Raw genomic sequence first — 24331 nt, 5'->3', positions numbered from 1 at the left:
CTGCTGCTGCTGTTCAGAGAGACGTGTGTCTGATGCTGTGGAGGTTGAACATGGACAACAAGTGCTGATCATCTGCTGGATCAGTGGTTTTCACCTCTGACCCTGAACATTTTCCTACAATGAGAAGCGAGTTCGAATCCCGAACAAACTATTGTTTCTTAATTAATTTTATTGTAATGAAGTGCAACAGAATATTTGTGTAGTTAGCATTTATTCACTTAAAAATTGCTCCAAATACGAAACGCACAGGTTTAATGTTTGAGTGAACACAGACCAAAGTCATGAAGAGATTTACTGAGTCCACTGAGGATCCTCTGATTTCAGACTCTCCAGTAAAACAGAACAAGAAACGTTCAAGCTGTGTCGGACTAGTTCTGGACGTTCTTGTAGAAATACTCTTTATCTACTTGTTAGGTTTAATAAAACAACAATAAACAATCAAATCTGCATCAACAAGGACAGATAACGAGCTCTCTTCCTGTTTCCAACAGCTGCTGTAACTAGCAGCAACGGGCGACGCATTCAGAAGTTGGTCATCAGTTAACGTGGTCACTCATAAATCTGGAACACCGGTGTTCCAGATTTAGCAGTGGTTCGTTAACTGGTGAGCGACTTGTTCCAGCAGCTGTTGGAAACAGGAAGAGAGCTCGTTAGCTGTCATGTTAAAGCCGATTTAACAGCTTTTTATTACTGTATTCAACCAAACATGGAGCTAAATCGTATTTGAACAGGAAACAAGAACTAGTCGTTGTCAGTTGAACATTGTTCGGACTGTGTTCCAGGAGTTTCTCAGTAAATCTCTCTGGGACTTTGTTCAAACATCAAATCTTAAAACATGTTTTAAATTAATAAATGCCAACGACACAACTTCATTAAATTAAAACTAATAGAAACAGTTTGTTGGGGATTCGAACCACTGATCCAGCAGATGATCAGCACTTGTTGTCTGTTTGTCTGTGTTCAACCTCCACAGCATCAGACACACGTCTCTCTGAACAGCAGCAGCAGACACATCAACTTGTGACCACCGTGTCTGTGGATTCACACAACTTCAGCTTCTTCTAATGTCTCTGTTCAACACTGACAGAGTTTCTCCCTCAGGGGAGAAGAAAAAATCCCCCCAAAACTGGACCAACAGGTGTGAAACTATGAGCAAACTCAAACTCCTCCTCTTTACTTAGAACTGGTCTGTGGCTCCAGTCCAGAGAGGAGGATTAAAAACTGTCAACCACCTTCCAGAGTCCTGAGCTGACAGACCTGTCTCAGTCCACTTCATTTCACTCACTTTGCATTTGTCAAGTGTGAGTAGGACCGAGGAAGGACAGAGGAAATAAGGACAGATGTAAGGACTGAATGAAGACAGAGTGAAGGACACACAAAGATGGATTCAGTGTTTAGGACTGAAGCTCAGTGATGGTCCACTGTCCTCTGCTGGACAGAGAGCACTCTGCAACCTGGTCCACTGACTGATCTGGGTCTTGGTAAACCAGGACCCTCTGAACCGCTGACTTCTCTGATATTTCATTAAGGGCAGCTGTAGTGCTGAGGACTTGCATTGAAGCTAGAAGGACCTGGGTTTGAGTCCACAGGGCTCCCAGGTGCCTTTCTGAGTGGAGCTTGTCTCGTGTCTGAGCGGGTTCTGTCTGAGGACTCTGAGGCTTCTTCCACAGTCCAAAGACGAGGATGTCAGGTTAATTTGCGACTCTAAAAATGCCCATAGGTGTGAGTTTGGCCTGTCAACCTGTCCAGGACGTACTCTGACAGCTGGGAGTTAGGCTCCATCACCCCTGTGACCCTGAAGTGGTTAGGAAAGAGGACGGGTGGATGATCACAGCAGCATCTGGTGGACGTTAGAGGAACTGCAGCTCAACACACTTTAAATCTGAGGCTGTGATTGGTCAGAGCACGATGACATCACAACACCATGTGACCAATCAGAGGGAGCGACGTCTTGTTCAGGACCAATCAAGTGTTGTGTGAACAGTAGGAAGTGAGCTGGTGATTGGAGGAAATGTTTGGAGAAGAAAACAAAGAGATTCAAAGTGTGGAGAGTTTCCTCCAGAGTGAGACCTCTGTCAGTTCAGAGGATCTAAAGCAGAAGTCCTATTTCCTCTGTCCTTGTTTCCTCTGTCCTTGTTTATTCTACAATTCAATTCAATTCTTTTTACAGTTGACATTGTCACAAAGCAGCTTTACACAACCAAAGAACAGTACATGAACAGTGAATGTGTATGAATCATAATAATCTGATTGTCCCTGATGAACAAGCCGAGGGCGACAGTGGCAAGAAAAACTCCCTGAGAAGGCAACAGGAAGAAACCTTGAGAGGAACCAGACTCAACAGGGAACCCATCCTCATATGGGTGATTACATGCTGTGTAGGCAGCAGTCCAGTATAACAGTTAATGTCTTTAAGTTAATATGGAGTCCAGTTAGTTATTGCAGGCAGACTTGTTCCATTCCTTGACTATCGAGCGTTGAGTCGAGACCTCCGAGAAACAGCTTCCGACGTCCGCCGAGGCCAGGACCGACATCATAGTAGTGTGTGACCAACTCCAGTCCAATCTTCTGTCCTTGTTTCCTCCCTCCTCTTCTCTCAGGTCGTGTGAAGGTGAAACAGGAACCAGACGGGTTCTGGCTGCATGTAGAGTGATGTTACTGCTACATTATCCAGCTGTTCTTCCTAATCTGTATCTGAAGATGAACTAATCTGTCAGAGACATGGAGTTAAAGAGAAATGAACAGAAGGTGAAGACCTTATTTTATTTCTTATTCCATCTTTATGTGAGTTTTTTATACAACGGCTGTTCTGGTTCACTGTTTGGCTACAGTTTCTTAAATTGGACATTTTTCCTATGGAGTTCTGTATGTGTGTGTGTGTGTGTGTGTTGGTGGTGCAGCAGTAAATCAGCCTCCTCCTGGTTGTGAAATGTGTTTACTGTCAGCAGAATGTGCTGTTGTTGTTTCTCCACCACAGCTCTCTGACAAACACACCTCACACACAACAGTATGTGGATCAGTACTTTTACTGTAATCTAGTATTTGAGTAGTACTGGAGTATTTTGTTTTCATGCTACTTTTACTGCCCTTTATTGATGTGACAGCTGTGTTAACTCTAGATTTAACAAACAGAAATAAGTAAATCTAAATAATAGATGTAACTATATACAAGTATAAAATATAACAAAGAAAAGATGAAATTTAATCATTTTAAAAGAAAAAGAGAAGAAATAAATTTAAAGTAGTAAATAAAAATGATATAGTTGTTTTATAAGTGAAATGTTAAATATAATAATATTGAATCTAATAAAGATAAATAAGTACTTTGTACTACATGTACTTCTATCATCTTTGGTGTTTCCTGTAAGGAGTTGTTCGTAGATACATATAAATATTTCCAGCTCTTTCCATTCTAGTGTCTAATAAAACTTTTATTCTGTATTTAACAGTCTTGTTTTCATGCGACCAGAGGACGGATGTGTTGTAAAACCGTGGTGTGTGTAATCCCACATGGGACGAACCACATGTTTGTCACAACATGGAAATAAATGAGACAATAAATCACAGCTGGGAAAACTCTGCTAAACGTTTTGTAGTCACCAGTGAACAAGTACACGAGTTTTTAGATGATTAAAGTAAAGTTTTACTGAAGTTTTACTAAAGTTTTACTGAAGTTTTTCTAGAATAACACACATTGAAAACTTGAGTTCACTGTGAAGTACTTGTACTACGCTGGTTTCACACTGTGGTACTGTTCACTGTGAAGTACTTGTACTCGTACTTGTACTACACACACTGTCGTACTGATGTCAGTGTCTATTTCCGCTGTTGTTTTCAACGTGTCACCACAGACGCCGTCGCACTAAATCACGTTGTTTTTGTTCTGTCAGTAGGAGGGGGGCGGGACAGAGGGCGCCATGACAACAGGTCACTTCCTGCTCCACTGGATATAAAAGGCAGTGATAAGGACCGGAGACACGGACCGATCCGGACCTTCAGGACCGACCAGCGTCTCCCAGTTTGGACCAGTGTGGCCGAGCGTCTGTCCAGGATGTGGATGTTTCTGGTGATCGTCGCTCTGCTTGATCAGAACCAGGCTGCTCCTGTAAGTCGGACAGGAACCGATCGTGTGATTGGCTGATTGGTTACAGGTGAGACTGATCCGTGTGTGTGTGTTGTGTCAGTTCACAGGTGAAAACAGCAGCAGCAGCTTCGTGTTCATCCTTCAACAACAACAGGCCCAGACCACAGTGAGTCCATCACTTCACCTACAGACTGTACACGAGTCTTTAAAGTAACAGTAACAGTAAAATCAGGATCTGCTGCAGTTTAACACGTTCTGCAGAAGGAACGTCTGAAGTAAACAAGTAAACAAGTAGAAAAACTGTACATGATGAATGTTGTTATACCCGTTTAGGCGTACGTCGTCGTGGTTTTAATGTTGTGGCTGATCGGTTCAATGTAGAACTACTGACAAACAAAACCTGTGTGTGTGTCCGCAGGTTTCTGCTGTTCCTCAACAGCAAATATCTTCCTCTTCATCTGACTCCACTTCCTCATCAGACACCTCGGAATCGAGCCAGAGTTCAGAGGTCAGAGGTCACCTGCATCACACACTGTGCACAAACACACATTAGGATCGATAAGTCGGAGTGTGTTTGTTTTTAATTGGATGGAAATATGAGACAAAGCTCAGTGAACCTGCTGAAAATTGAACTGACTCTAGAGAGAAAACCGTTTCAAATGATTCTGATTGGTTCATTTTACAGGGTCCTCAACAGCTGAGAGAACGGCAGAACCAGGAGAACGCGGTAACTAATGCACACTTCACATAACAGCAGCAGCCACAGAAATCAAAGTGGAAAAGAGAAATTAACTGGAGCAAACCTCACATTTACATTACATTTAGTCATACACAAAGCTGTAAACACGATGAAATATCTTTAAATATCTTTTTTTGTTTGTGGAATATTGAAGTGAAATACTGGTTTTAAAAGAAGTTGAAGTGTCAGCTGAAGCTGATGATGTCTCTTAAGAAATGATAGTTTAAGCCTTTAAAGTTGCATTGACAGTTTGTCTTTAAACACTCGAAGCTTTGGATCTGTGGGACGTCAAATCAGTTAATATACTTGAACAATGAAAGCAAATAAGGTTTGAGCTGCGTCAGTGTAGCTGAATTCTGAGAAAGACATGGAACCAATCGAAGTGTTGGTTGAACTGTAGCTGTGACAGGTAGTAGGATCTCGATATACTGAGAACTGTAAAAAGTTCAAGTGTTAGTTTATGTGGAACGTGACATCCTACCTTATCAATCCATTTTATTTTATTTATCTTTGTGATTATTCGTATATTTTGGTCCTGTGATGTCATATCCTGTGTGTGGCGTCACTTCCTGCAGGCTGTGGAGCAGATGGAGTTCTCCCAGGAGGTGAGCTGTCCCTTTAATTCAAGTTCAGTTTAAATGAAGTTCCACTTGCTGTAAATGATCTTTACTCGTCTGTGTCAGAGCGTTGAGGTTCTCCAGTCTCCCAGTAACGGGACCACCAGCCTGTGGCTCGATGAAATGGTTTCACTGGGACAGCAGGCGGGACACAGGGAGGAAGAGCAAGACCCTGGAGACGACAGCGTGGAGAGCGGCCGACACAGGGTGACATCATCACGACACAACAGATGACATCACATCAAACAGCACTACATTTCCCATAGTGCTTCAGTGTGCTGCAATCAAATTAGTTTACATATATAATTAAAACAGCAGAGAAACATGTGGAATTCAAATGTCACAGGGAAGATACCAGTTTCATTATTTCTGTATCTACTATTTCTGTGAAAACACAAGAACATTATATATATTTTTACTTTATATTATAAATTAATTCTCACCCTACACAGTGTTTCTGTTTTTCACTGTATTATTTAATGAGAATTAGCATCAACCAGTTGAAGCAGCAGTTCTCTTCATCAGGAGATGGTTTTAAAATGTATTTTATATAAGTGAATTTTATATAAAATGAGGAAAACATGTTAGAAAATGTTCACAACTCGGACTGAGTCAGATCGAACTGAGTCCAGCTGAATAAACGTCAGGTCAGGAGAAGAGAAGTGAGACAGCTCAGGTCTAATCAGGTCTAATCAGGCTGGGTCAGACTGAGTCAGTAGTCAGTGCAGTAATTCTATGTCTCTCACTCACCCTAACCCCAGGCTATGATGTTGACCTTCCTCCCCCTCCTGACGCAACCTCGGAGCAAAGGGTCCGGCCCGACCCCCACAGTGAGCAGGACAGTCCTGACCACAGCTGCTGGTACTGGAGAGGGCGGGGTCACAGAAGAAGAACCTGACACGGAGTTTCACCGACTGTTGGACGACAGCACGGAGAACGCTGACGGCCTGACCTTTGACCTGCTGGGCCACAACGGTTACCATGGAAATGAAGCCGGGCTGGAGCTGGGGCTGTAACGAAGGTCAACGTGTGGCTGACACAGATACTAATCAATGATTAATTAATCCTGTTTGAACATGTGTCACCTGTAGATTCAATAATTAACAGTGACAACGTTTTATCAAATGTAACAGATACGAGTGGTCAACGAATCCTGGAGGTGTTGTTGTATCAACGACTCAATATCACTGGTTTAATACTAGAGGAAGGAAGAGAGATTGTTAATGTTCCACAATAAATAAATATATAACGTGAATTTTAGTCCAATTTGTTTCACTGAATTTTCGTTCTTCATGGTTTAGATCTTTTTTTTTTTTTTAAAGGTTCCTCAAAGTTCTCGTGTTCAGTCAAATTTAACCCATGTCAGATGTAATATCTACTTGAAATCAATTCACTCTTCTCCCGTTTCCGCTTCTTGGAGGATGCGCGTGTGTTTTCGTCTGAGAGCAACAGCGGGATTTTTAAACTCTACACAACATTTCTTCTACATTTCTACAACTCAGGTACGTTTAAGATGACTAATATTCAGCTTGTTCAGTGTGTGGAGTGCAGGATGTTTAGGCCGTCTTCCTCCGTCGTTAGTGTAATTTTACCTGTGACAGGTGTGTGCTAGTTAGCACTCTGACGGAGAAGATATCAGCGTTAGAGGAGCGCATCCAGACTTTAGAGAGGGTTAGAGAGAGCAAGAGTAGTGTTATTTCTTTAGAAGACAGTCTGGGTGCCGTGGGCGGAGATAGCCAGTCCCCGACTCCGGCATTAGAGCCCTCACAGCGGGGCGAGTGGGTGACGACTCGGCGGCATACTCGCGCAGCCAAAGCTAAGGCTAAGGCTAAAGCTAGCCCACCGGAGCACACCACCCCCGCGCTTCACGTGTCTAACAGGTTTGCCCCCCTCAGTGATTCACCCGCTGAGAAACCTGGAAGAACTCTGGTTATAGGAGACTCGATCATGAGACACGTGAAACTAGCCAGACCTTTAGGGGCTCCAGCGGCTGTGGTCAGGTGTATCCCGGGGGCCAGGGTACCGGACATTGAAGGCAATCTTAGGGCCTTAGGACAGCATAGCTTTTCAAAGATAGTGGTACATGCCGGAGCTAACGATATACGCCTTCGTCAGTCTGAGGTTACCAAGAATAACTTTAAAGAGGTGTTTAAATTAGCGAAGGCGATGTCCGAAGTGGTAATCTTCTCTGGCCCCCTCCCAATGAGACGAGGTGACATAACCTACAGCAGGTTATGGTCGCTGAACCGCTGGATGTCCAGGTGGTGCTCCGAAAACAACGTGGGCTTCATAGATAATTGGAGTACCTTTGAGGGCAAACCTGGCCTGTTAGGGCGGGACGGTGTCCATCCCACTCGGGAAGGTGCTGCTCTCATTTCTTGCAGTATAGCTCATAGTCTAAGATCAGGCCTAGCTAGTCGCTGACTACCCAGAGTCCAGGCCAGGGAGCAGACAAACAGGCTAAACCAAGTGTCTGCTAGCTGCACAGAGTCGTCACTCAGGGTTCAACATATTGAGACTGTGTCTGTTCCTCGAGCTAAACAAAAAGCTAGAAAAACCCAGAAAGTATGTTTTAATAATTTAATTAACATACAGACCTCAAATTCAGAGCACACTGACTGTGCAGCCAGCACCTCTGATCTGAAGTTAGGACTGTTAAATATTAGATCTCTTACATCTAAAGCTCTTACTGTTAATGAAACTATCACAGATCAGGAGTTTGATATACTCTGTTTAACAGAAACCTGGATTAAACAGGATGAGTATGTAGCTTTAAATGAAGCAACTCCTCCTGGATACAGCTACATTCACCAGCCTCGTCTGACTGGTAGAGGAGGAGGTGTCGCAGTTATTTATAATGATAAACTGACTATCGTACAAAAGCATGTACACAAATTTAAAGCTTTTGAATGTCTTTATAGTAACATAACAAGTATAGATACAAATATAAAGTCTGCTCAGCCGATCCCGCTAATTATCATTTACAGACCCCCAGGGCCCTACTCTGAATTTCTTTGTGAATTTGCAGATTTCCTTTCTAACCTAGTTGTTTCTGTAGACAAAGCGTTAATTGCTGGAGATTTTAATATTCACTTTGAGAATCCAGAAGACCCTCTGAGAACAGCATTTATGTCCATATTGGACTCGCTAGGAGTAGATCAGTGTGTAGTAGGACCCACTCATAAAGCGGGTCACACCTTAGATTTAATAATATCCTTCGGTTTAAGTATAAGAAATTTACTTACGCTCCCACTGTCTGAAGTTATCTCAGACCACTATCTTGTTTCAACTACAGTGTGTCATATTAATAATGTATACTCAGCGCCGCGCTATCGCATTAAACGTACATTTACATCAACTACCGCACAGAGCTTTATTAGTAATCTTCCAGAGTTATCAACTTTGATTGGATCACCGTCTGACACCACAGAACTAGACCAGGCAACTGAATATCTCGAGTCGTCACTACGTTATACCTTAGATAATGTAGCTCCAGTTAAAAGAAAAGTCATCAGAGATAAGAAACTCGCTCCCTGGTATAACAATCAAAACAGACTGCTCGAAAGTTAGAACGTAAATGGCGCCAAACTAAACTGTTAGTATTCCAGATAGTGTGGAAGGAGAGCATCCTGAACTATAAAAAAGCTCTTAGTGCAGCTAGATCAACGTATCTCTCCACTCTCATAGAAAACAACAAAAACAACCCTAGAATTTTATTTAATACAGTAGCCAAACTAACTAGAAAGAAAACCACTGCAGATATCTCCACAACAACGTTGTGCAGTAGTGAGGACTTCATGAACTTTTTCAATAACAAAATTGTAAATATAAGGCAGAAAATTCAAGCTTTAAAACCAGACAATTTAGTTGACGCAGGTGACGAGCTAACCTCAGCAGATCAGTACCTAGATTACTTTACTCCTCTTGAAGAGAATGAACTAATTTCACTCATCTCTTCTGCAAAATCTTCAACCTGTACATTAGACCCTATACCGACACACTTTCTAACATTTTCTAACAGATAGTGCCAGAAATAATAGAACCCCTGCTGACAATCAGAAATTCCTCACTCAGCTGTGGGTATGTCCCAAAGTGTTTTAAATTAGCAGTTATTAAACCGCTAATCAAGAAACCTGATCTCGACCCTTGTCAGCTGTCCAATTACAGGCCGATATCAAACCTCCCCTTTATCTCAAAGATTCTCGAAAAGATAGTAGCTGGGCAGCTATCCTCGTATCTTCATAGAAATAACATACATGAACTCTATCAGTCAGGATTTAGGCTTCATCACAGCACAGAGACGGCACTTGTTAAAGTAGTAAATGACCTCCTATTGGCCTCTGATCAGGGTAGTGTCTCTATGCTTGTGCTACTCGACCTCAGTGCAGCTTTCCATTGACCATAGTATTCTCCTTCACAGACTAGAAAATGTTGTTGGAATTAGGGGAACGGCCCTCTCCTGGCTTAGGTCCTATTTGACTGATCGTTATCAGTATGTAGCTCTAAATGGCGATTACTCCACATGCTCTCCAGTGGAGTTTGGTGTTCCACAGGGTTCAGTTTTAGGCCCCCTGCTTTTTTCCCTCTACATGCTTCCTCTGGGCAACATTATCCGTAAACATGGTATTAACTTTCATTGTTATGCTGACGACACACAGTTATATGTTTCATCAAAACCAGATGAGATCAAACTGCTTAATAAAGTTGAGCAATGTGTAAAGGATATACGAGACTGGATGCTAATTAACTTCCTTCTGCTAAATCCTGATAAGACAGAAGTACTAGTTATAGGATCATCTGCAGCTAGAAGCAAGATGTTAGACCACACCGTAACTCTAGATGGCCTTTCCGTTACATCTAGTGCAACAGTCAAAGACCTTGGTGTGATTCTAGATTCCAGTCTTTCATTTGAAGCTCATGTAGATAATGTCACCAGGACAGCTTTCTTTCACCTCAGAAATATTGCCAAGATAAGGAATATTTTGTCACTAAATGATGCAGAAAAATTAGTCCATGCTTTCATCACCTCTAGGTTGGACTACTGTAGTGCCTTACTGTCTGGCTGTTCAACCAGGTGCATAAACAAGCTTCAGTTAGTTCAGAATGCAGCAGCGAGAGTCCTCACTAGAACCAGAAGATACGATCACATCACGCCTATCTTATCTACACTTCATTGGCTCCCCGTGAAATTTCGCATTGATTTTAAAATACTACTTTTGACATTTAAAGCATTAAATGGTCTTGCGCCGCATTATCTAAGTGAACTGCTAGTGTCTTATGATCCACCACGCCTACTTCGCTCAAAGGATGCTGGCTGCCTGTCAGTACCTCGTATCCTAAAAACTACAGCTGGGGGCAGAGCTTTTTCTTACAAAGCCCCAAAGTTATGGAATAGCCTTCCAAATAGCGTTCGGGACTCAGACCGGTCTCAGTGTTTAAGTCTAGGCTGAAAACCTACCTATTTAGTCAAGCATTTGAGTAAATAGATCTGGGAAGGACTCATGGACGTAGAGCATTATGGTGAACTGGTATGTTTAGATGCTGTCTTCCCAACTCTCACTTATCACTCGGGTTTGTTGATGGTGAAGTGTTTGGTTGCTCTACATCCCAGTGCGCCCTCATCTCTCTGTTTCCTTCTGAACCCACCCTTTTAGTTAGGCTGTCATAGTTAGTCCTGCCGGAGTTCCTGCTGCACTACACTAAATATACATTCACCTCAAACTTTATCTGACTGTGAATACAACTAACTGCCATCTCTCCTCCTCTCTTTCTCTACCTCTCTTTTCCCTCTTCCTGTCTCTCTGTCGAGCTACACGTCATTCCACCCTTTGCCCTCTGGACCTGTCTGACTCGTCCTGATGCCCAACTTCTGGCTGGAGATCTCGTCGCCTGGATCCACCGTTTGCCCTTTGGGATGCGTTTGGAGACTGGATTGGCCTCGGCGGACGTCGGAAGCTGTTTCTTGGAGGTCTCGACTCAACGCTCGATAGTCAAGGAATGGAACTAGTCTGCCTGCAATAACTAACTGGACTCCATATTAACTTAAAAGACTTTAACTGTTATACTGGACTGCTGCCTACACAGCATGTAATCACCCATATGAGGATGGGTTCCCTGTTGAGTCTGGTTCCTCTCAAGGTTTCTTCCTGTTGCCTTCTCAGGGAGTTTTTCTTGCCACTGTCGCCCTCGGCTTGCTCATCAGGGACAATCACATTATTATGACTCATACACATACACTGTTCATGTACTGCTCTTTGGTTGTGTAAAGCTGCTTTGTGACAATGTCAATTGTAAAAAGCGCTCTACAAATAAAATTGAATTGAATTGAATTGAATGTAATACTAAAATGAAGTTTTACATAAAGAAATAGAAAAAGAAAAGGGTCTGAAAGTCTCATTTTAAATGACTTTGTCTGTTTTTAGATTTAAACAGTCGACAGATAACTGTAATATATCTGTATATTCTATTTACATTTACGAGTGTTTCAAACAGAACGAACAATAATAAACCTAAGAACAAATCCACATCGTTGCTGTTTCATTTTCCATTTTCATTCCATTTGTTTCTGTTAATGATCATTATGTACTTTTAACAACAGCTATTTACTGCATTTGGATTCTGTAATTTCTTGAATTCTATAATATAATTAATTCAATGCTAATATCTTCATGTTATAATTTTCAGAATCTTGTTAAATGGGTCATTTACAATCTAGAAAAACTGTAAATTACAGTAATCAGTAATTAAAAATCATTTTTAAAGCAGCAGCAGCTAAATTTCTTTATTTTGAACAAAAAAAAAGAAAAAGAAACAATGAAATATTATTTTGAAGAAACAGACATGTCACTTCCTGTCCGTGTCCAATCAGCACTCAGGAAGTCACACACAAAGTCACAACAATTACCCACAATCCTTTGGTTTCTCTTGACGAGCTTTTTGTCAACCAACCATGTGCACAGAAGCCCTGCTGTCCAATGAGATCGGGTTTATGTTTTCTGTGACGTGATTGGCCAATAAGCTACAAGCTCAGAGTCAAAGCTATAAACAGGCGTCGATAAGGAGGGACAGGTAATCGGCAGGTGGGTCATCCTGCCTCCCACCAATCAGCTCCCTCCTGATCGTCAGTCAATTGCTGTTTAAGGCTGTTGCCATGGACACAGGAGGGATGATGCGTGTTCTGATGACCTCACTTCCTCTGGGCGGAACCTTTGTGGAACAGGTAGATCGGCTGCTGGTTACCTGGAAACACACAAATATGTCCGTTCAACAGTTTTGATCAGAGATAAAGTGGGAACCACAGCTCCACCTCAGCTCGTCCTTAATTAACCTGTTGCTAAGAAGTTTAATTATAACCATAAAAAAACTATTTCTACCTTTAAAAAAAACACAAGTCCAACACCAGGTAACTTAAATAGCGACAACACGCTAATGTCCTCAAAACAAACGGCATGTCATATAAAAGCTGAGGCAGCCGAACCAGGGGCCGCTCGGGTTGAACAGGTTAAAGTGAAGGATTCAATAATTAACTGTCAGGTGTGTGTACCTGTCCATTTGAGGAGTCTGTACGAGCTGAAGCCCACAGTGTCCGTCAGGTACGAGGTGAACTGTTCCGGTTTCAGCCTCATGCTCCGGTAGTTACGATACATCCTCTCCTGCACAACATTAACACGACTGATTGGTTGTTGAAGACGAACGTGTCGGCGGTTCTGGTTTTTACGAGCGTGTGTTTTATTCTTACCGAGGCCCTCTTACTGTGACTGTAGCGGCTCCACGGCTGCGGCTCCAGGATGAATAATCCGCCCGGCAACAGGCTCTGATAGGCTCTTCTGAACAGTCGGATCACGCCCGTGTCGCCCGATTGGAGCTGCACCCATTTGGTCACGCCCAGACAAACGATGACATCGTACTGACCCCGCCCTGGCCACACATCTCGTTCTGACATGTAGTCGCCCTGTGTGATGTCACAGCTGTGATGTCAGCATCCGGTGACCTCACAGTGTATCTAACAGGCTGGTTACGTATAGTTAAAGTAAAGTGACTCACCTGGATGAAAGTGACGTTGTTAGGGAACCTGGAGGAGGAGGATGATGGAGGCAGGAGGAGAGGAGGAGCAGAGAGAGGACCCCGACTCACTCTAAATGAGAGGGGGAAAGAGAGGAGGGAGAGGGCCTGATGGAACTCCTCCATCACCCCCACCACCTCCGCAACATCGTCTCTCTTCTCCGTCACATCCACCTGTTCCTGTTTCCGTTCTATCACCACCTCCTTACCATCGTTCCTCTTGTTGTCCTCCTCCACCGACTCCTCTTTCTCGTCCTTCTCCATCACCTCCTCCTTCACCTCCACCTCCACTCCTCCCTCCTTCCTTGGAGGAGACAAAAGCGCAGTTCCTCGTCCAGTTCTCCGTCTCTCTTCCAGGACCAGGTCATGTGACAGAAAATGTCTGATGTTCTGATTGGCGGCGTGGACCAATTGTTTGTCGAGCTCCACCCCCAGGATGTGGGCGGGGTCAAACCTACGAGCGATGCTCAGCGTCATGTGACCAGCACCACAGCCCACGTCCAACACAGTCTTGTCTCTGAACCAACTGGCTTCAAGCAGACAGAGCCGTGGATCCTCCTCTGACCCCACCCACCCCTCCAACCGGTCACCATAGAAACCGTGGTAGCCATAGTAACGGCTGTGGTTGCCATACTGGTACCTGTGTTTATCTTTCTTCTTCTTTTGTGGTGGTTGAGCAGAGCCAGGCAGAGGTCCTCCACACCTGTAGAGGGAGGAGCACAGAGGTCACGTGACCAACAACTCCAATCATATAACAATTGCACTAAACTCAGGTACAAAGCTCACCTTCCAGCTTTAGCCCCTCCCACCAGTGGCGTCTCGAATTTGGTTGGCTGAGCTATGGTCGCCGTCATGCCGACTGCTGTGTCAGCCGACCTCGTCGAGGTGGTACGACGCCGTCTTCGATGGCGACCATCACCCTGGTTGGAGAGTTTTTGGGCGTTACCAGGTGGAGGGTGGGTGTGTCTCCTGGGAAGAATAGGGGGCGGGGCTACATCATCTCGACAGGTGATGGCTGTGTTGAGTTCACAGGGGAGAGGAGATGGAGGAATACTGCCCTCTCTGGTCAGCAGGGGAACTGCAGAGGAACAAGACCAAGTTGATATTAACGTTAATTAATTTGTAATTAAGTCTTATTAACATGCTACTGACAGGTAAACACTTTCTGGTGGTGCTGCAGACGTAAAATATCCCACTAACACTTTAATAAGTTACTCAAACTTACCTGATAAAGGTTATTAAACACGGTTTTACCAGTTTATTAGAAGGTAGCTGACTGTTATTAACAGTAACGCCCCCGCTGGTCTACAGAGGAAATGCAGACATACACAGGTGCATCAGGTTCTGGTTGGTTTTATCCAAGTCCGCTTTTGGTCAGGACCAGTTTGGACTCTATTAGTCCAGTCTTACTGAAATGGTTCTAACAACCACTTAATATCAACAGGAACAGAGCTGAGATCCCAGATCTACACCTGAGCAGAAACAACTGACAGATCCAGGTGTGTCAGTCTCACCTGTGGGTCCAGCTGAGGAGGGAAACAGTCGAGCTGGTACCGCCTCCTTCTCAGCATCAACCCCTCCACCACCTCCACCTCCTCCATGGTGTCTGTTTCTGTGTCTCCTCCTGGACTTCAAGGGAGACAGCAACACTCCTCCATCCCCTTCCCCCTTCTCACCCCCTCCCTTCAGGTTCAGGGGGTCGGTGATATCACGAGGAACTAAGATCTCAACGGGGTCTCCAGCCCGGGATGGAAGGGGTGAGCACTTTGGAGTCTCCTGATTGGTCGCTCTAAGGACGACACAGTGAATGATGTTCATCCATGTTGGTTTCTCTGAATGATTCTGTATCACTAGAAATTAGATGTGAATATTGTCACTGAGCTCAAGAACAGATTCAGTTATTATTATTATTATTTTTATTTAGACTAAATTACACCAGATAAGAACATGAATAATCTCTATATTCAACAAAAGGGTAACACTGTTCATTCTATAATATTTCTGTCGTGTAAAAGTCTGTTCTAACAACAAAAAGTCACATTCTGGATCTGGAACTGTGAAATGTTTCCTGTAGATCAGCTGTTTGCAGCAGCTAGTTAATAAATATAATATACATTACGAATGTTTAGTGGACTTTTAATATATTGATAAATTAATAGTTCGGCCCTTGAACTTATAGAAACGGTTCGAACCTGTTGATGTCTTCGTCCAGCAGCGAGTTCAGATTCAGTGGGTCGAAGATGTTCCCACCTAACAGGAAGTTGCTCGGCAACACAGGTTCTGATTGGCTCTCGCTGTTGGCGCGGCGCCGCCGCTTGGCTAGGCCCTTGAAACCAACGCCCATGGAGTAACGCCGCTTTCCTATTCGATGAGCTGGATGAGGGGGGGCAGGGAGCGAGGGATGACTGTTACTGGGTGACTGGAGGCCATTTTTAGCACACAAAGGGTGGGGCTTAGTCAGCTGAGCCTGCTCCGATAGGCCAACAGTGGTGGGGAAGGCGGGGCTGACTTTGATGGGTGGCTCATTGTCCAATGACATCCTGATTGTCGTCCACGTGGGACACCTCAGCCAATCACAGTGATCTACATATAGAAAGGGGAGGGGTTAGTGTGACTGACAGAACAAGCAAATTGAATAACAGTAAGTCACAATAAAACACTGACTTGAAAATATCTTCACAATCACAAACAAACAGCCTCAATAAAACCAGGAAGTTGAGCAAAATCATGAATTAATTCATATGTTGAACTGGTCATTACCTGCCTGTGTAATGAGACACAGCTGTGACAGACAGAATTGAAGGCTGTGAAAGTCTTGGTTTTAGTACATTTCATCTATCCTAATATTTAAAAAATGTCTTTTAGCCTTTGCTGCTGGTCCCATTGTTTTAAATTTGTGTGCTTCATGTTTGATTATTCTCCCTGAAGTCTGTCATTTGTACAGTTGCACTCAAAACTATTCAGCCCCATTACAAGCTAATTTAATAACTACTGCAGCCTCAGAATTGTTCAACCCTTCATGAACAGGGTCTCCAGTACTTGGTAGAGCGCCCTTTTGAAGTTATGACCTACTCCAAATGCGATTCATAGCCGGACACCAGCTCTGGCAGCATTCTTGTGAAGGTTCCACAGAACTCAACAGACTCTTCTTGTGTTCTTGATTTGGTGGTGTAAGTTTCGGAGTCCAGTGTTTAGTTTTCATCTTACTGTGCAAACTCAAAGCTCAGTGCCTGTTGTCACTAAGTTTTAAGGGAGGTCTTTTGCAGTCACTCAATGGTTTTCCTCAACCTGCCCCCTCTAAAATCCGGTTGCAGCCCTTAACAGTTTCCTTTTTCTGCCACATCCAGGTAGTTTAAACACTCTTCCTTTAACTCTGAACGTTTCCAGTTGTATCTCTAGGAACATTCAGTCACTTTGCCTTTTGTATAATTTCCTTCTTTGTGAAAGTCAGTGATTTCTCCTTTAACTTTGATAAATTCTTTTGAATAAGTCACTCAAGCCTCTAGTCTTGAGACAACACCTGATTTGCAAATAAGTGCTCTAATGAAGGATTCTTTCAGGGGGTTGAATAGTTAGAATTATTTTAAGATGGCAGTACTTAAAACATTAGCTATGAAGACTTTTTAAAAATGTGTTCATTGCTGAAAGCTGCTACTATATTATTATTACCATTCTCATTATGTTTGTATTCCTGCACACATTTACATTTTAATTACCTTTGTGTCAGTGCTGAACACTACTCCTATTCAGAGTTCAGGAAGTTGTTCTTTATTATGGTGAGAACTAGGTATTTAACATGTTTTAGGTCCAGTCTCGCTGTGGGATGAAAACTTCCCCATCAACTGCTCCAGCCTGGGAGGCTAAGGGTTAAGTTCCAGCTCACCTGTGTACAGGTGTGTCTTGACTTGTCACCTCAGTCTCTACACTCTGTAGAAGGATTACAAACACTCTGTACAATGATCACAAACCTGGACTGGGTTTTTAATGGCCTCAGAATTCCGGGTTCTCAGAACCAGGATCAAATCTACATGTTTCACATTCACTCGGACAGAAACTAGTTTGCACAGTGATCAGAGTGAACTCAGTCATACTCACCGTGTCCTGCAGAAACCTTCTCTCCTTCTCTGTTGTTTCCAGTTTAGCACGAACCGTGTTACAGAACCGAGCCTGCTTATACATGTGCTATCCCCGCCCCTGCCTCCGCCGACCACGGCGCGCCGTCATGAACAAATCAAACCCACCGTTAGAACAAACAGGTAAACAGTTAGCTTCGCCAGCTAGCCACGATCGGCTAACTCACAGGAAACTGCTAGCAGGCGCTAACACACACACCCCCTAAAGAAAAACAACTACAAAAACATTCACGAAAACTCGCTCTGTGCGTGAAAACAAGCCCCCGCCGAGCTCTACGTGCGTGTGTGAGTGTGTGTCAGTGTGTTTTTACTGTTTTATGAGCCATGAGTTGAAATACATCGGTAGATTTCTGCTGCTAAATGCTGCTAACCGTTAGCACGTCTCATCGTGTTTTCAGCCAGTCCGCTGGTTTTATACTGCAGCCAGCAACCCTGTGAGCGACACCAGAGCTAGCCAATCATGAGCCGAGGTCAGCGCTCCCCTCTCTCGAGCGGCAATGTTATTGGTCATTGCTCAGGGAGGCGGGAGAAAGGTCCGAGGACAGAGGCGTCCCGAGCAGTGCCTGACTGAAAACACAAACACAACAAGATTTAATCGATTAACGGGTGAAAAGTGGTCGCTGGTCTGCGAATAATCCTCATCTCCACGTAGGAACACACAAGACCACGCAACGTTTTAACTCGAGGTGTTTGGTTTTTAGCAGGTCTCAGCTCCACAGAGCGTGAACTCTCCCGTTCACCCCAACAGGTAAAGAGCTGTGTGCCCTGGTTGGAGTCTTACAGGTAACACCAACACACTGAGGCTGCTCGTCTTCTCAAACATTCATCAAACTAATTCTTAGGTGGTGATGGTGATTAACGTTAGGTTAATGTTAACTTAACGTTACAAGTCTAAGATCATCTCCAGAAATACTTCACCAGAAACCTTGTTACAGATGTAGAAATTCCACCACCCAGCCTGAGAGGCAGAAATGAGGGCAACCGTTCCTTGGACATAAGGTTAATTTTCTTCAGACTGATCAAAATTTTAATATGTTTAATGTGTTTTTATTTAATTATACAGTCAATTCTGCAGTCTGTAGACATGCACTAAACATACGGGAAGTACAGTAGAAACACACAGTTAAATCATCTGAAGAAACTGTTCAAATCTTTTCTTTCTCTCTGAGAGAAACAACTTTTTCTGAGAAGATGCATGTGTATGCTATGATTTGACCTTTCAAGTCTTTCTGTGTGATTATTAATGGCTCCTGACAGTTGATGAAAAATATGAAAGTTTTGACAGCAGAGAAACCACAGTGAACACACAAGTCTCTGAAAGTCCTGTGAGGGGGTCTGATGTGGATCAGATTCAGATCTAGGAACCGGAGACGCAGCACGTTGGACTGTTGGTTCCTGAACATGTGCAGTGTCCACATGATGGCACGAAGAACAGGACTTTGTAGAATTTCTTGTTGTTCTGGAGAACAAACTGGGATTTAGAGACTTGTCCAGAAAAACAACGTGGAGGAACTGCATATCAAAATCTGACAGAGGAAGAAACAAATAAAACAAGAAAGACATCGTTCACACGTGTTTGAATCATTTATTTGTAATAAAAAGTTTCCAGTCCACAACTCGTTCTCTCGTGTAGAATCAGCTGTTTGATCCATTCTCAGTTCACCAATCAACACTTCAGCACTTTAATAATTACTTTATCTGCTCAGACGTGAAAACTGATGCAGACATAAACACGTCTACTCTCACGACTTCCTTTTCATTAATCAAACATGATGCTTATTGATTCAGTTGGTCGAGCCTGACAAGTTTTTGTCACAGCTCTCGTTTCCTGTCACGTCTCTTTTTTCCCTGATGAAGAAAATTAGAGCAAAAAATAAAACAGATGTGAAACAACATGAGTTGGTGAAGACTATGGATCTGAGGCTGGAGAAGGATCTGTAGAGAGGAGAGAAGAAACTGTCTGAGTGCTGGGATTTTACAGTTTACATTTTAATCAGCTCAACATGTTAAGTTATATCTCCAAACAGCAAGTGACATCAGAGTCCTGACCTTTGACCCCCAGCCAGCTCTGAGCAGATTCTCCCAGTGTCTCAGTAGAACATGAGTAGAGACCTTCATCAGACGGTTGGACTCTACTGAGGATGAACTCTGATTTAGATCCATCGTAGGTTAAATTATTCTTGAAGAAATAAGCTGAGACTGTTTCACCGTTTCTGTTTCTACAGCGCAGAGTGACATCACTTCCTGTCAACACAGGAAGTGCTGGAATCTCCAGGATCAGGTCACCACCTGAAAAACACACAGAGTCATATAGAGACAGAGTTACAGCGACAGACCAGAGTCACGTAGAGACAGAGTTACAGCGACAGACCAGAGTCACGTAGAGACAGAGTTACAGCGACAGACCAGAGTCACGTAGAGACAGAGTTACAGCGACAGACCAGAGTCACGTAGAGACAGAGTTACAGCGACAGACCAGAGTCACGTAGAGACAGAGTTACAGAGACAGACCAGAGTCACGTAGAGACAGAGTTACAGCGACAGACCAGAGTCACGTAGAGACAGAGTTACAGAGACAGACCAGAGTCACGTAGAGACAGAGTTACAGCAACAGACCAGAGTCACACAGAGACAGAGTTACAGCAACAGACCAGAGTCATATAGAGACAGAGTTACAGCGACAGACCAGAGTCACGTAGAGACAGAGTTACAGCGACAGACCAGAGTCACGTAGAGACAGAGTTACAGCGACAGACCAGAGTCACGTAGAGACAGAGTTACAGCGACAGACCAGAGTCACGTAGAGACAGAGTTACAGCGACAGACCAGAGTCACGTAGAGACAGAGTTACAGCAACAGACCAGAGTCACGTAGAGACAGAGTTACAGCGACAGACCAGAGTCACGTAGAGACAGAGTTACAGCAACAGTCCAGAGTCATATACAGCATGTGTTGCAGTAAGAAACCTATTCCTGTACCAGTTATAGTGATGGTGGCCTGGTCGCTCTTCAGTCCAGTCCTGGATTCACACCAGTAAACTCCAGTGAAGATCATGTAGGTATTCAGAACACAGGCGGAACCAATAAACCTCTCAGACATTGAACAGTATGCTCCACATGCCAGAGTCTTGTTTTCTATGGTCCTCTTCACTGTCCATCCTTCAACTGTCTTTCCATCTTTGAGACAGCTCACAGAGACGGCTGGACCTCTTCCAAAGAACTGCTGAAGGTTTGGAGTGACGTTCAGAGAGACTGGAAGACAGAGACGGACAGACTGAGAACATGCCTTTTATCACTGTTGTGTTTGTGTTGTTGAGTTTGAATAAAGTTTAAAACCTTGAAGTTGAAGAGGAGGAGGAGGAGGAGGAGGGGCGGCTGATGGAGGATCTGTAGGAGAGAAAATCTTTAATTATCACATTATCATCAAAAAGACTTGTAGAGTGTGAGGGGGTCATAGGACTAGAAAAGACAACAGTGTCCTGACCTCTGACCCTCAGGAAGCTCATCGGAGATCTCCCATACGTAACAAGGGTACAGGAGTAGGCGCCTTCATCAGACTTCTGGACGTTGCTGATCTTGAACTCCTCTTTAGGTTCAGCTGCAGAGAGGCTTCCATTAATGTAGAAGAACGCTGGGATTGTGGAACCGTTCCTCATTTTACAACGCAGGGTGAGGTCACTTCCTGTCAGCACCGGCAGAGCAGGGATGTCCAGGATCGCATGGTCTGAAAAACACAGACACAGTCAGAGCAACAGGCCAGAGTCAGCATGGAGTCTGAAAATCCCAGAATCCCTGGGACACGAGGACGAAGCAGAAAGTCCTGCTGAGAGAAAACGACTGAAAGCTGGACACGAAGGACGCGAGGTCTGAGTTCAGAGCTGCTACTGATAAAGTCATCGCTTCATGTTCCAGCACATTAATCATCATGTATATAAACTGCTCTCGAGACAGAAGAGACAGGGAGGAGAGGAGGACAGACAGAAACAGGAAGTAATGAAGAGACAGGAGAGACAGGGAGGAGAGGAGGACAGACAGAAACAATTCAATTCAATTCAATTAAATTTTATTTGTAGAGCGCTTTTTACAATTGACATTGTCACAAAGCAGCTTTACACAACCAAAACAGGAAGTGATGAAGAGACAAGAGAGACAGGGAGGAGAGGAGGACAGACAGAAACAGGAAGTGATGAAGAGACAGGAGAGACAGGGAGGAGGACAGACAGAAACAGGAAGTGATGAAGAGACAGGAGAGACAGGGAGGAGAGGAGGACAGACAGAAACAGGAAGTGATGAAGAGACAGGAGAGACAGGGAGGAGAGGAGGACAGACAGAAACAGGAAGTGAGACACTGAGTGTCTCTACCTTCTATTCGGATGGTGGTGTATTCACTCATCTGTCCATCTTTGTCTTCACACCAGTAGAACGAAGTGTCCTTGTCACCCAGGTCTGACAGGAAGACAGAGGATCCGTTCATCGTGCCAAAGTCTCGTAGACCTGGTCTACACAGGTTGTGTCCTCCGCCGTGTTTCATCACTGTCCATCCCTCGACCAGACGTCCATTTTCAACACAAATCAGGGACAGCGACTCTCTGATGAAGAACTGCAGACGGTTTGGGCTGACGTTCAAAAAGACTGGAGGACAGAGAGACACAGGACACGGTTCTGAGTAACTGCAGTACTGGAGGGTCAGTGAAGACCTTCACCTTCTCTTCATCAGCTCACCTTCAGAAACCGTCAGTCCAGACAGCAGCAGCACAGACACACCTGGAACAGGAGGACAGAGGTCAGTTTAATCCTTAGATCAGGTCGTACATGTGGGAAAGTGTCAAAGCTTTTGTTTGATGAATGAAGAAGAAGATTCATCATCCTCACTAAGGATTAAAGACTGTGGCAGTGCTGGTGCCTGTGGGGGGGTACACCCTGGACGCCTGAAGGCAGCAGCAGGTTGTTACAGCTGCAGCCTCTGATATCATTATTTCAAGATAAACACAGTGAGTGTTGTATCTGTAATTACCAACACTGAACTCGACACATCATTAAACTACAGCTGCGGATTTAACAACCTGCTGCCACCTGAAGGCAGCAGGTTGTTACAGCTGCAGCCTCTGAAACATTATTTCAAGATAAACACAGTGAGTGTTGTATCTGTCATCAACAACAATGAACCCAACACATCATCAAACTACAGCTGCAGCCTCTGATATCATCATTTCAAGTTAAACACAAGTTAAACACAACAACCTGCTGCCACCTGAAGGCAGGAGCAGGTTGTTACAGCTGCAGACTCTGATATCATCATTTCAAGTTAAACACAATGAGTGTTGTATCTGTCGTTAACAACACTGAAGTGTGAACCTGACACCACGGGCACGGAGCTCGGCTCTGAAACCAAAAAGATCAGTGTTACTGACACTGGCTGAAGTCTGCAGTCTGTCTAAAGGTTCCTGTTTCTCCTTCTATGTCTGTTTCTTACTAAATGAACCAACTGTTGAATCCACAGTGTTTTCATGCGGGCCCTGAAGTTTCCTCTCAGCCTCCTCTAACCTGGCCGTGCTGCAGGTCGTTGGCCCAGTTTAAACCGTCAGACGCTGTGTTTGACTTTGTATCGTGTTGCTCTGTGTGGGCGAAGTTCACACTTCAACACGCTGTGTTTAGACAGGAGACGGGAACTTTAATGAGGACATGTCTCCGCTGTGGGATCTCTGACTATCGACCTGTTTGGAAACTCAGCGTTGTTCTTATCTGAAGTTTAACATGTTTCACGTAAAGTCTGTGAGTAAGACGTTTTTTCTAACTGCACGGTTCATCTGCTAGAGAAACTCTGGAACTAGAACTGAACAAACGACAGCTCCAATGACTGAATCCAGTCTGATGTGATTCAAATTGTGACTTTAGAAAGAGAAAAACTTCAGTGTCACAGCAGGAACGGCAGCTTGAGAGAAGACGGTTCTAACACAGTGAGGAGAACAAACAGCTGCAGCTGAATTAACCAGGTAGAACAGAGGAGGTGGAACCGACAGGAGAGTGGAGGTGACAGTCATACAGTCTACTGTCTGTATGACAGTAGGAGAACATGAAAAACAGAGGTTTGAAGACGTCTGTTGAAGTCAGGTCCTGCTCTTCATCACTTCTGCTTCAGTCTTCTACATAGAGTTCAGTTAGAACACTGAAACGATCAGTGGATCATTGGATCATTGAGTTAACTCACGTCCACTAAGATCCTAACAGGTTTCTTACCGTGCACCAGAATCATCAACAGCTCCAGCGTCTTCATCTTCCTCTAAAGTGACTGAACGACTAGACGCTTTAAATACTCCTGCAGGACGTCAGCTCCTCCTGATGATCTGAACAGGAAGTCTCCACCTCCACATGTGGTAAGTAACTAAGTACATTTACTAAGTGTTGTACTTCAGTGCAGTTCGGAGGTTTTTCTACTCTATTTGTCGTGTTAATTAATCTTTTGTTCCTTTTATTTTATCATCATTAGTGACTAGTCACTGTTTGCAGGATGAGATTCTTCTCATTATATATTAATAAAACACTGATGCATCACCTATAGTCAGACGTCCTGTCTCTGTATAAACTGGTTAAGACCAGCTACTGACTGTTTCTGTAGCTGACAACATGTTGAGAACCTCCTGTAAAGGCACAGGAGGTTCTCTGGATCGTGGAAGTGAACTGATGTGTTTGGTTTAATA

General features: G+C 43.9%; 2 protein-coding genes and 2 long non-coding RNA genes across 4 annotated transcripts; 1 reads left to right on the top strand and 3 right to left on the bottom strand.

Annotated features, from left to right (window-relative positions):
- Positions 1–4435: 4435 nt before the first annotated feature.
- Positions 4436–6280, top strand: LOC113168455. The gene is made up of 5 exons (XR_003299431.1): positions 4436–4592; positions 4770–4811; positions 5399–5428; positions 5507–5647; positions 6202–6280. It is a non-coding gene; the product is annotated as an uncharacterized LOC113168455 (long non-coding RNA).
- Positions 6281–12207: 5927 nt separating this feature from the next.
- On the bottom strand, positions 12208–18027 carry LOC113168427 (7SK snRNA methylphosphate capping enzyme-like). The gene is made up of 8 exons (XM_026369444.2): positions 17597–18027; positions 15694–16084; positions 15016–15290; positions 14288–14579; positions 13484–14204; positions 13179–13391; positions 12984–13092; positions 12208–12679 (listed from the first exon to the last, which is right to left on the bottom strand). The coding sequence occupies exons 2-8, from the start codon at positions 16038–16040 to the stop codon at positions 12627–12629; spliced, it is 2010 nt and encodes a 669-aa protein (XP_026225229.1). The 5' UTR covers positions 16041–16084; positions 17597–18027; the 3' UTR covers positions 12208–12626.
- Positions 18028–19203: 1176 nt separating this feature from the next.
- Positions 19204–19914, bottom strand: LOC113168452. The gene is made up of 2 exons (XR_003299428.1): positions 19684–19914; positions 19204–19569 (listed from the first exon to the last, which is right to left on the bottom strand). It is a non-coding gene; the product is annotated as an uncharacterized LOC113168452 (long non-coding RNA).
- A 621-nt stretch (positions 19915–20535) lies between these two features.
- On the bottom strand, positions 20536–23976 carry LOC113166684. Its single transcript, XM_033326725.1, has 5 exons — positions 23871–23976; positions 21996–22265; positions 21118–21357; positions 20970–21020; positions 20536–20885 (listed from the first exon to the last, which is right to left on the bottom strand). Exons 1-5 carry the CDS (start codon positions 23905–23907, stop codon positions 20536–20538), a joined length of 948 nt encoding a protein of 315 aa, XP_033182616.1. The 5' UTR covers positions 23908–23976.
- Positions 23977–24331: the final 355 nt, after the last annotated feature.

Source organism: Anabas testudineus, chromosome 18, assembly GCF_900324465.2.
Source record: "Anabas testudineus chromosome 18, fAnaTes1.2, whole genome shotgun sequence".
Taxonomy (NCBI): Eukaryota; Metazoa; Chordata; class Actinopteri; order Anabantiformes; family Anabantidae; genus Anabas; species Anabas testudineus.
The sequence above is the reverse complement of the archived record's forward strand: the minus strand, read 5'-3'. Positions and strand labels throughout refer to the sequence as shown.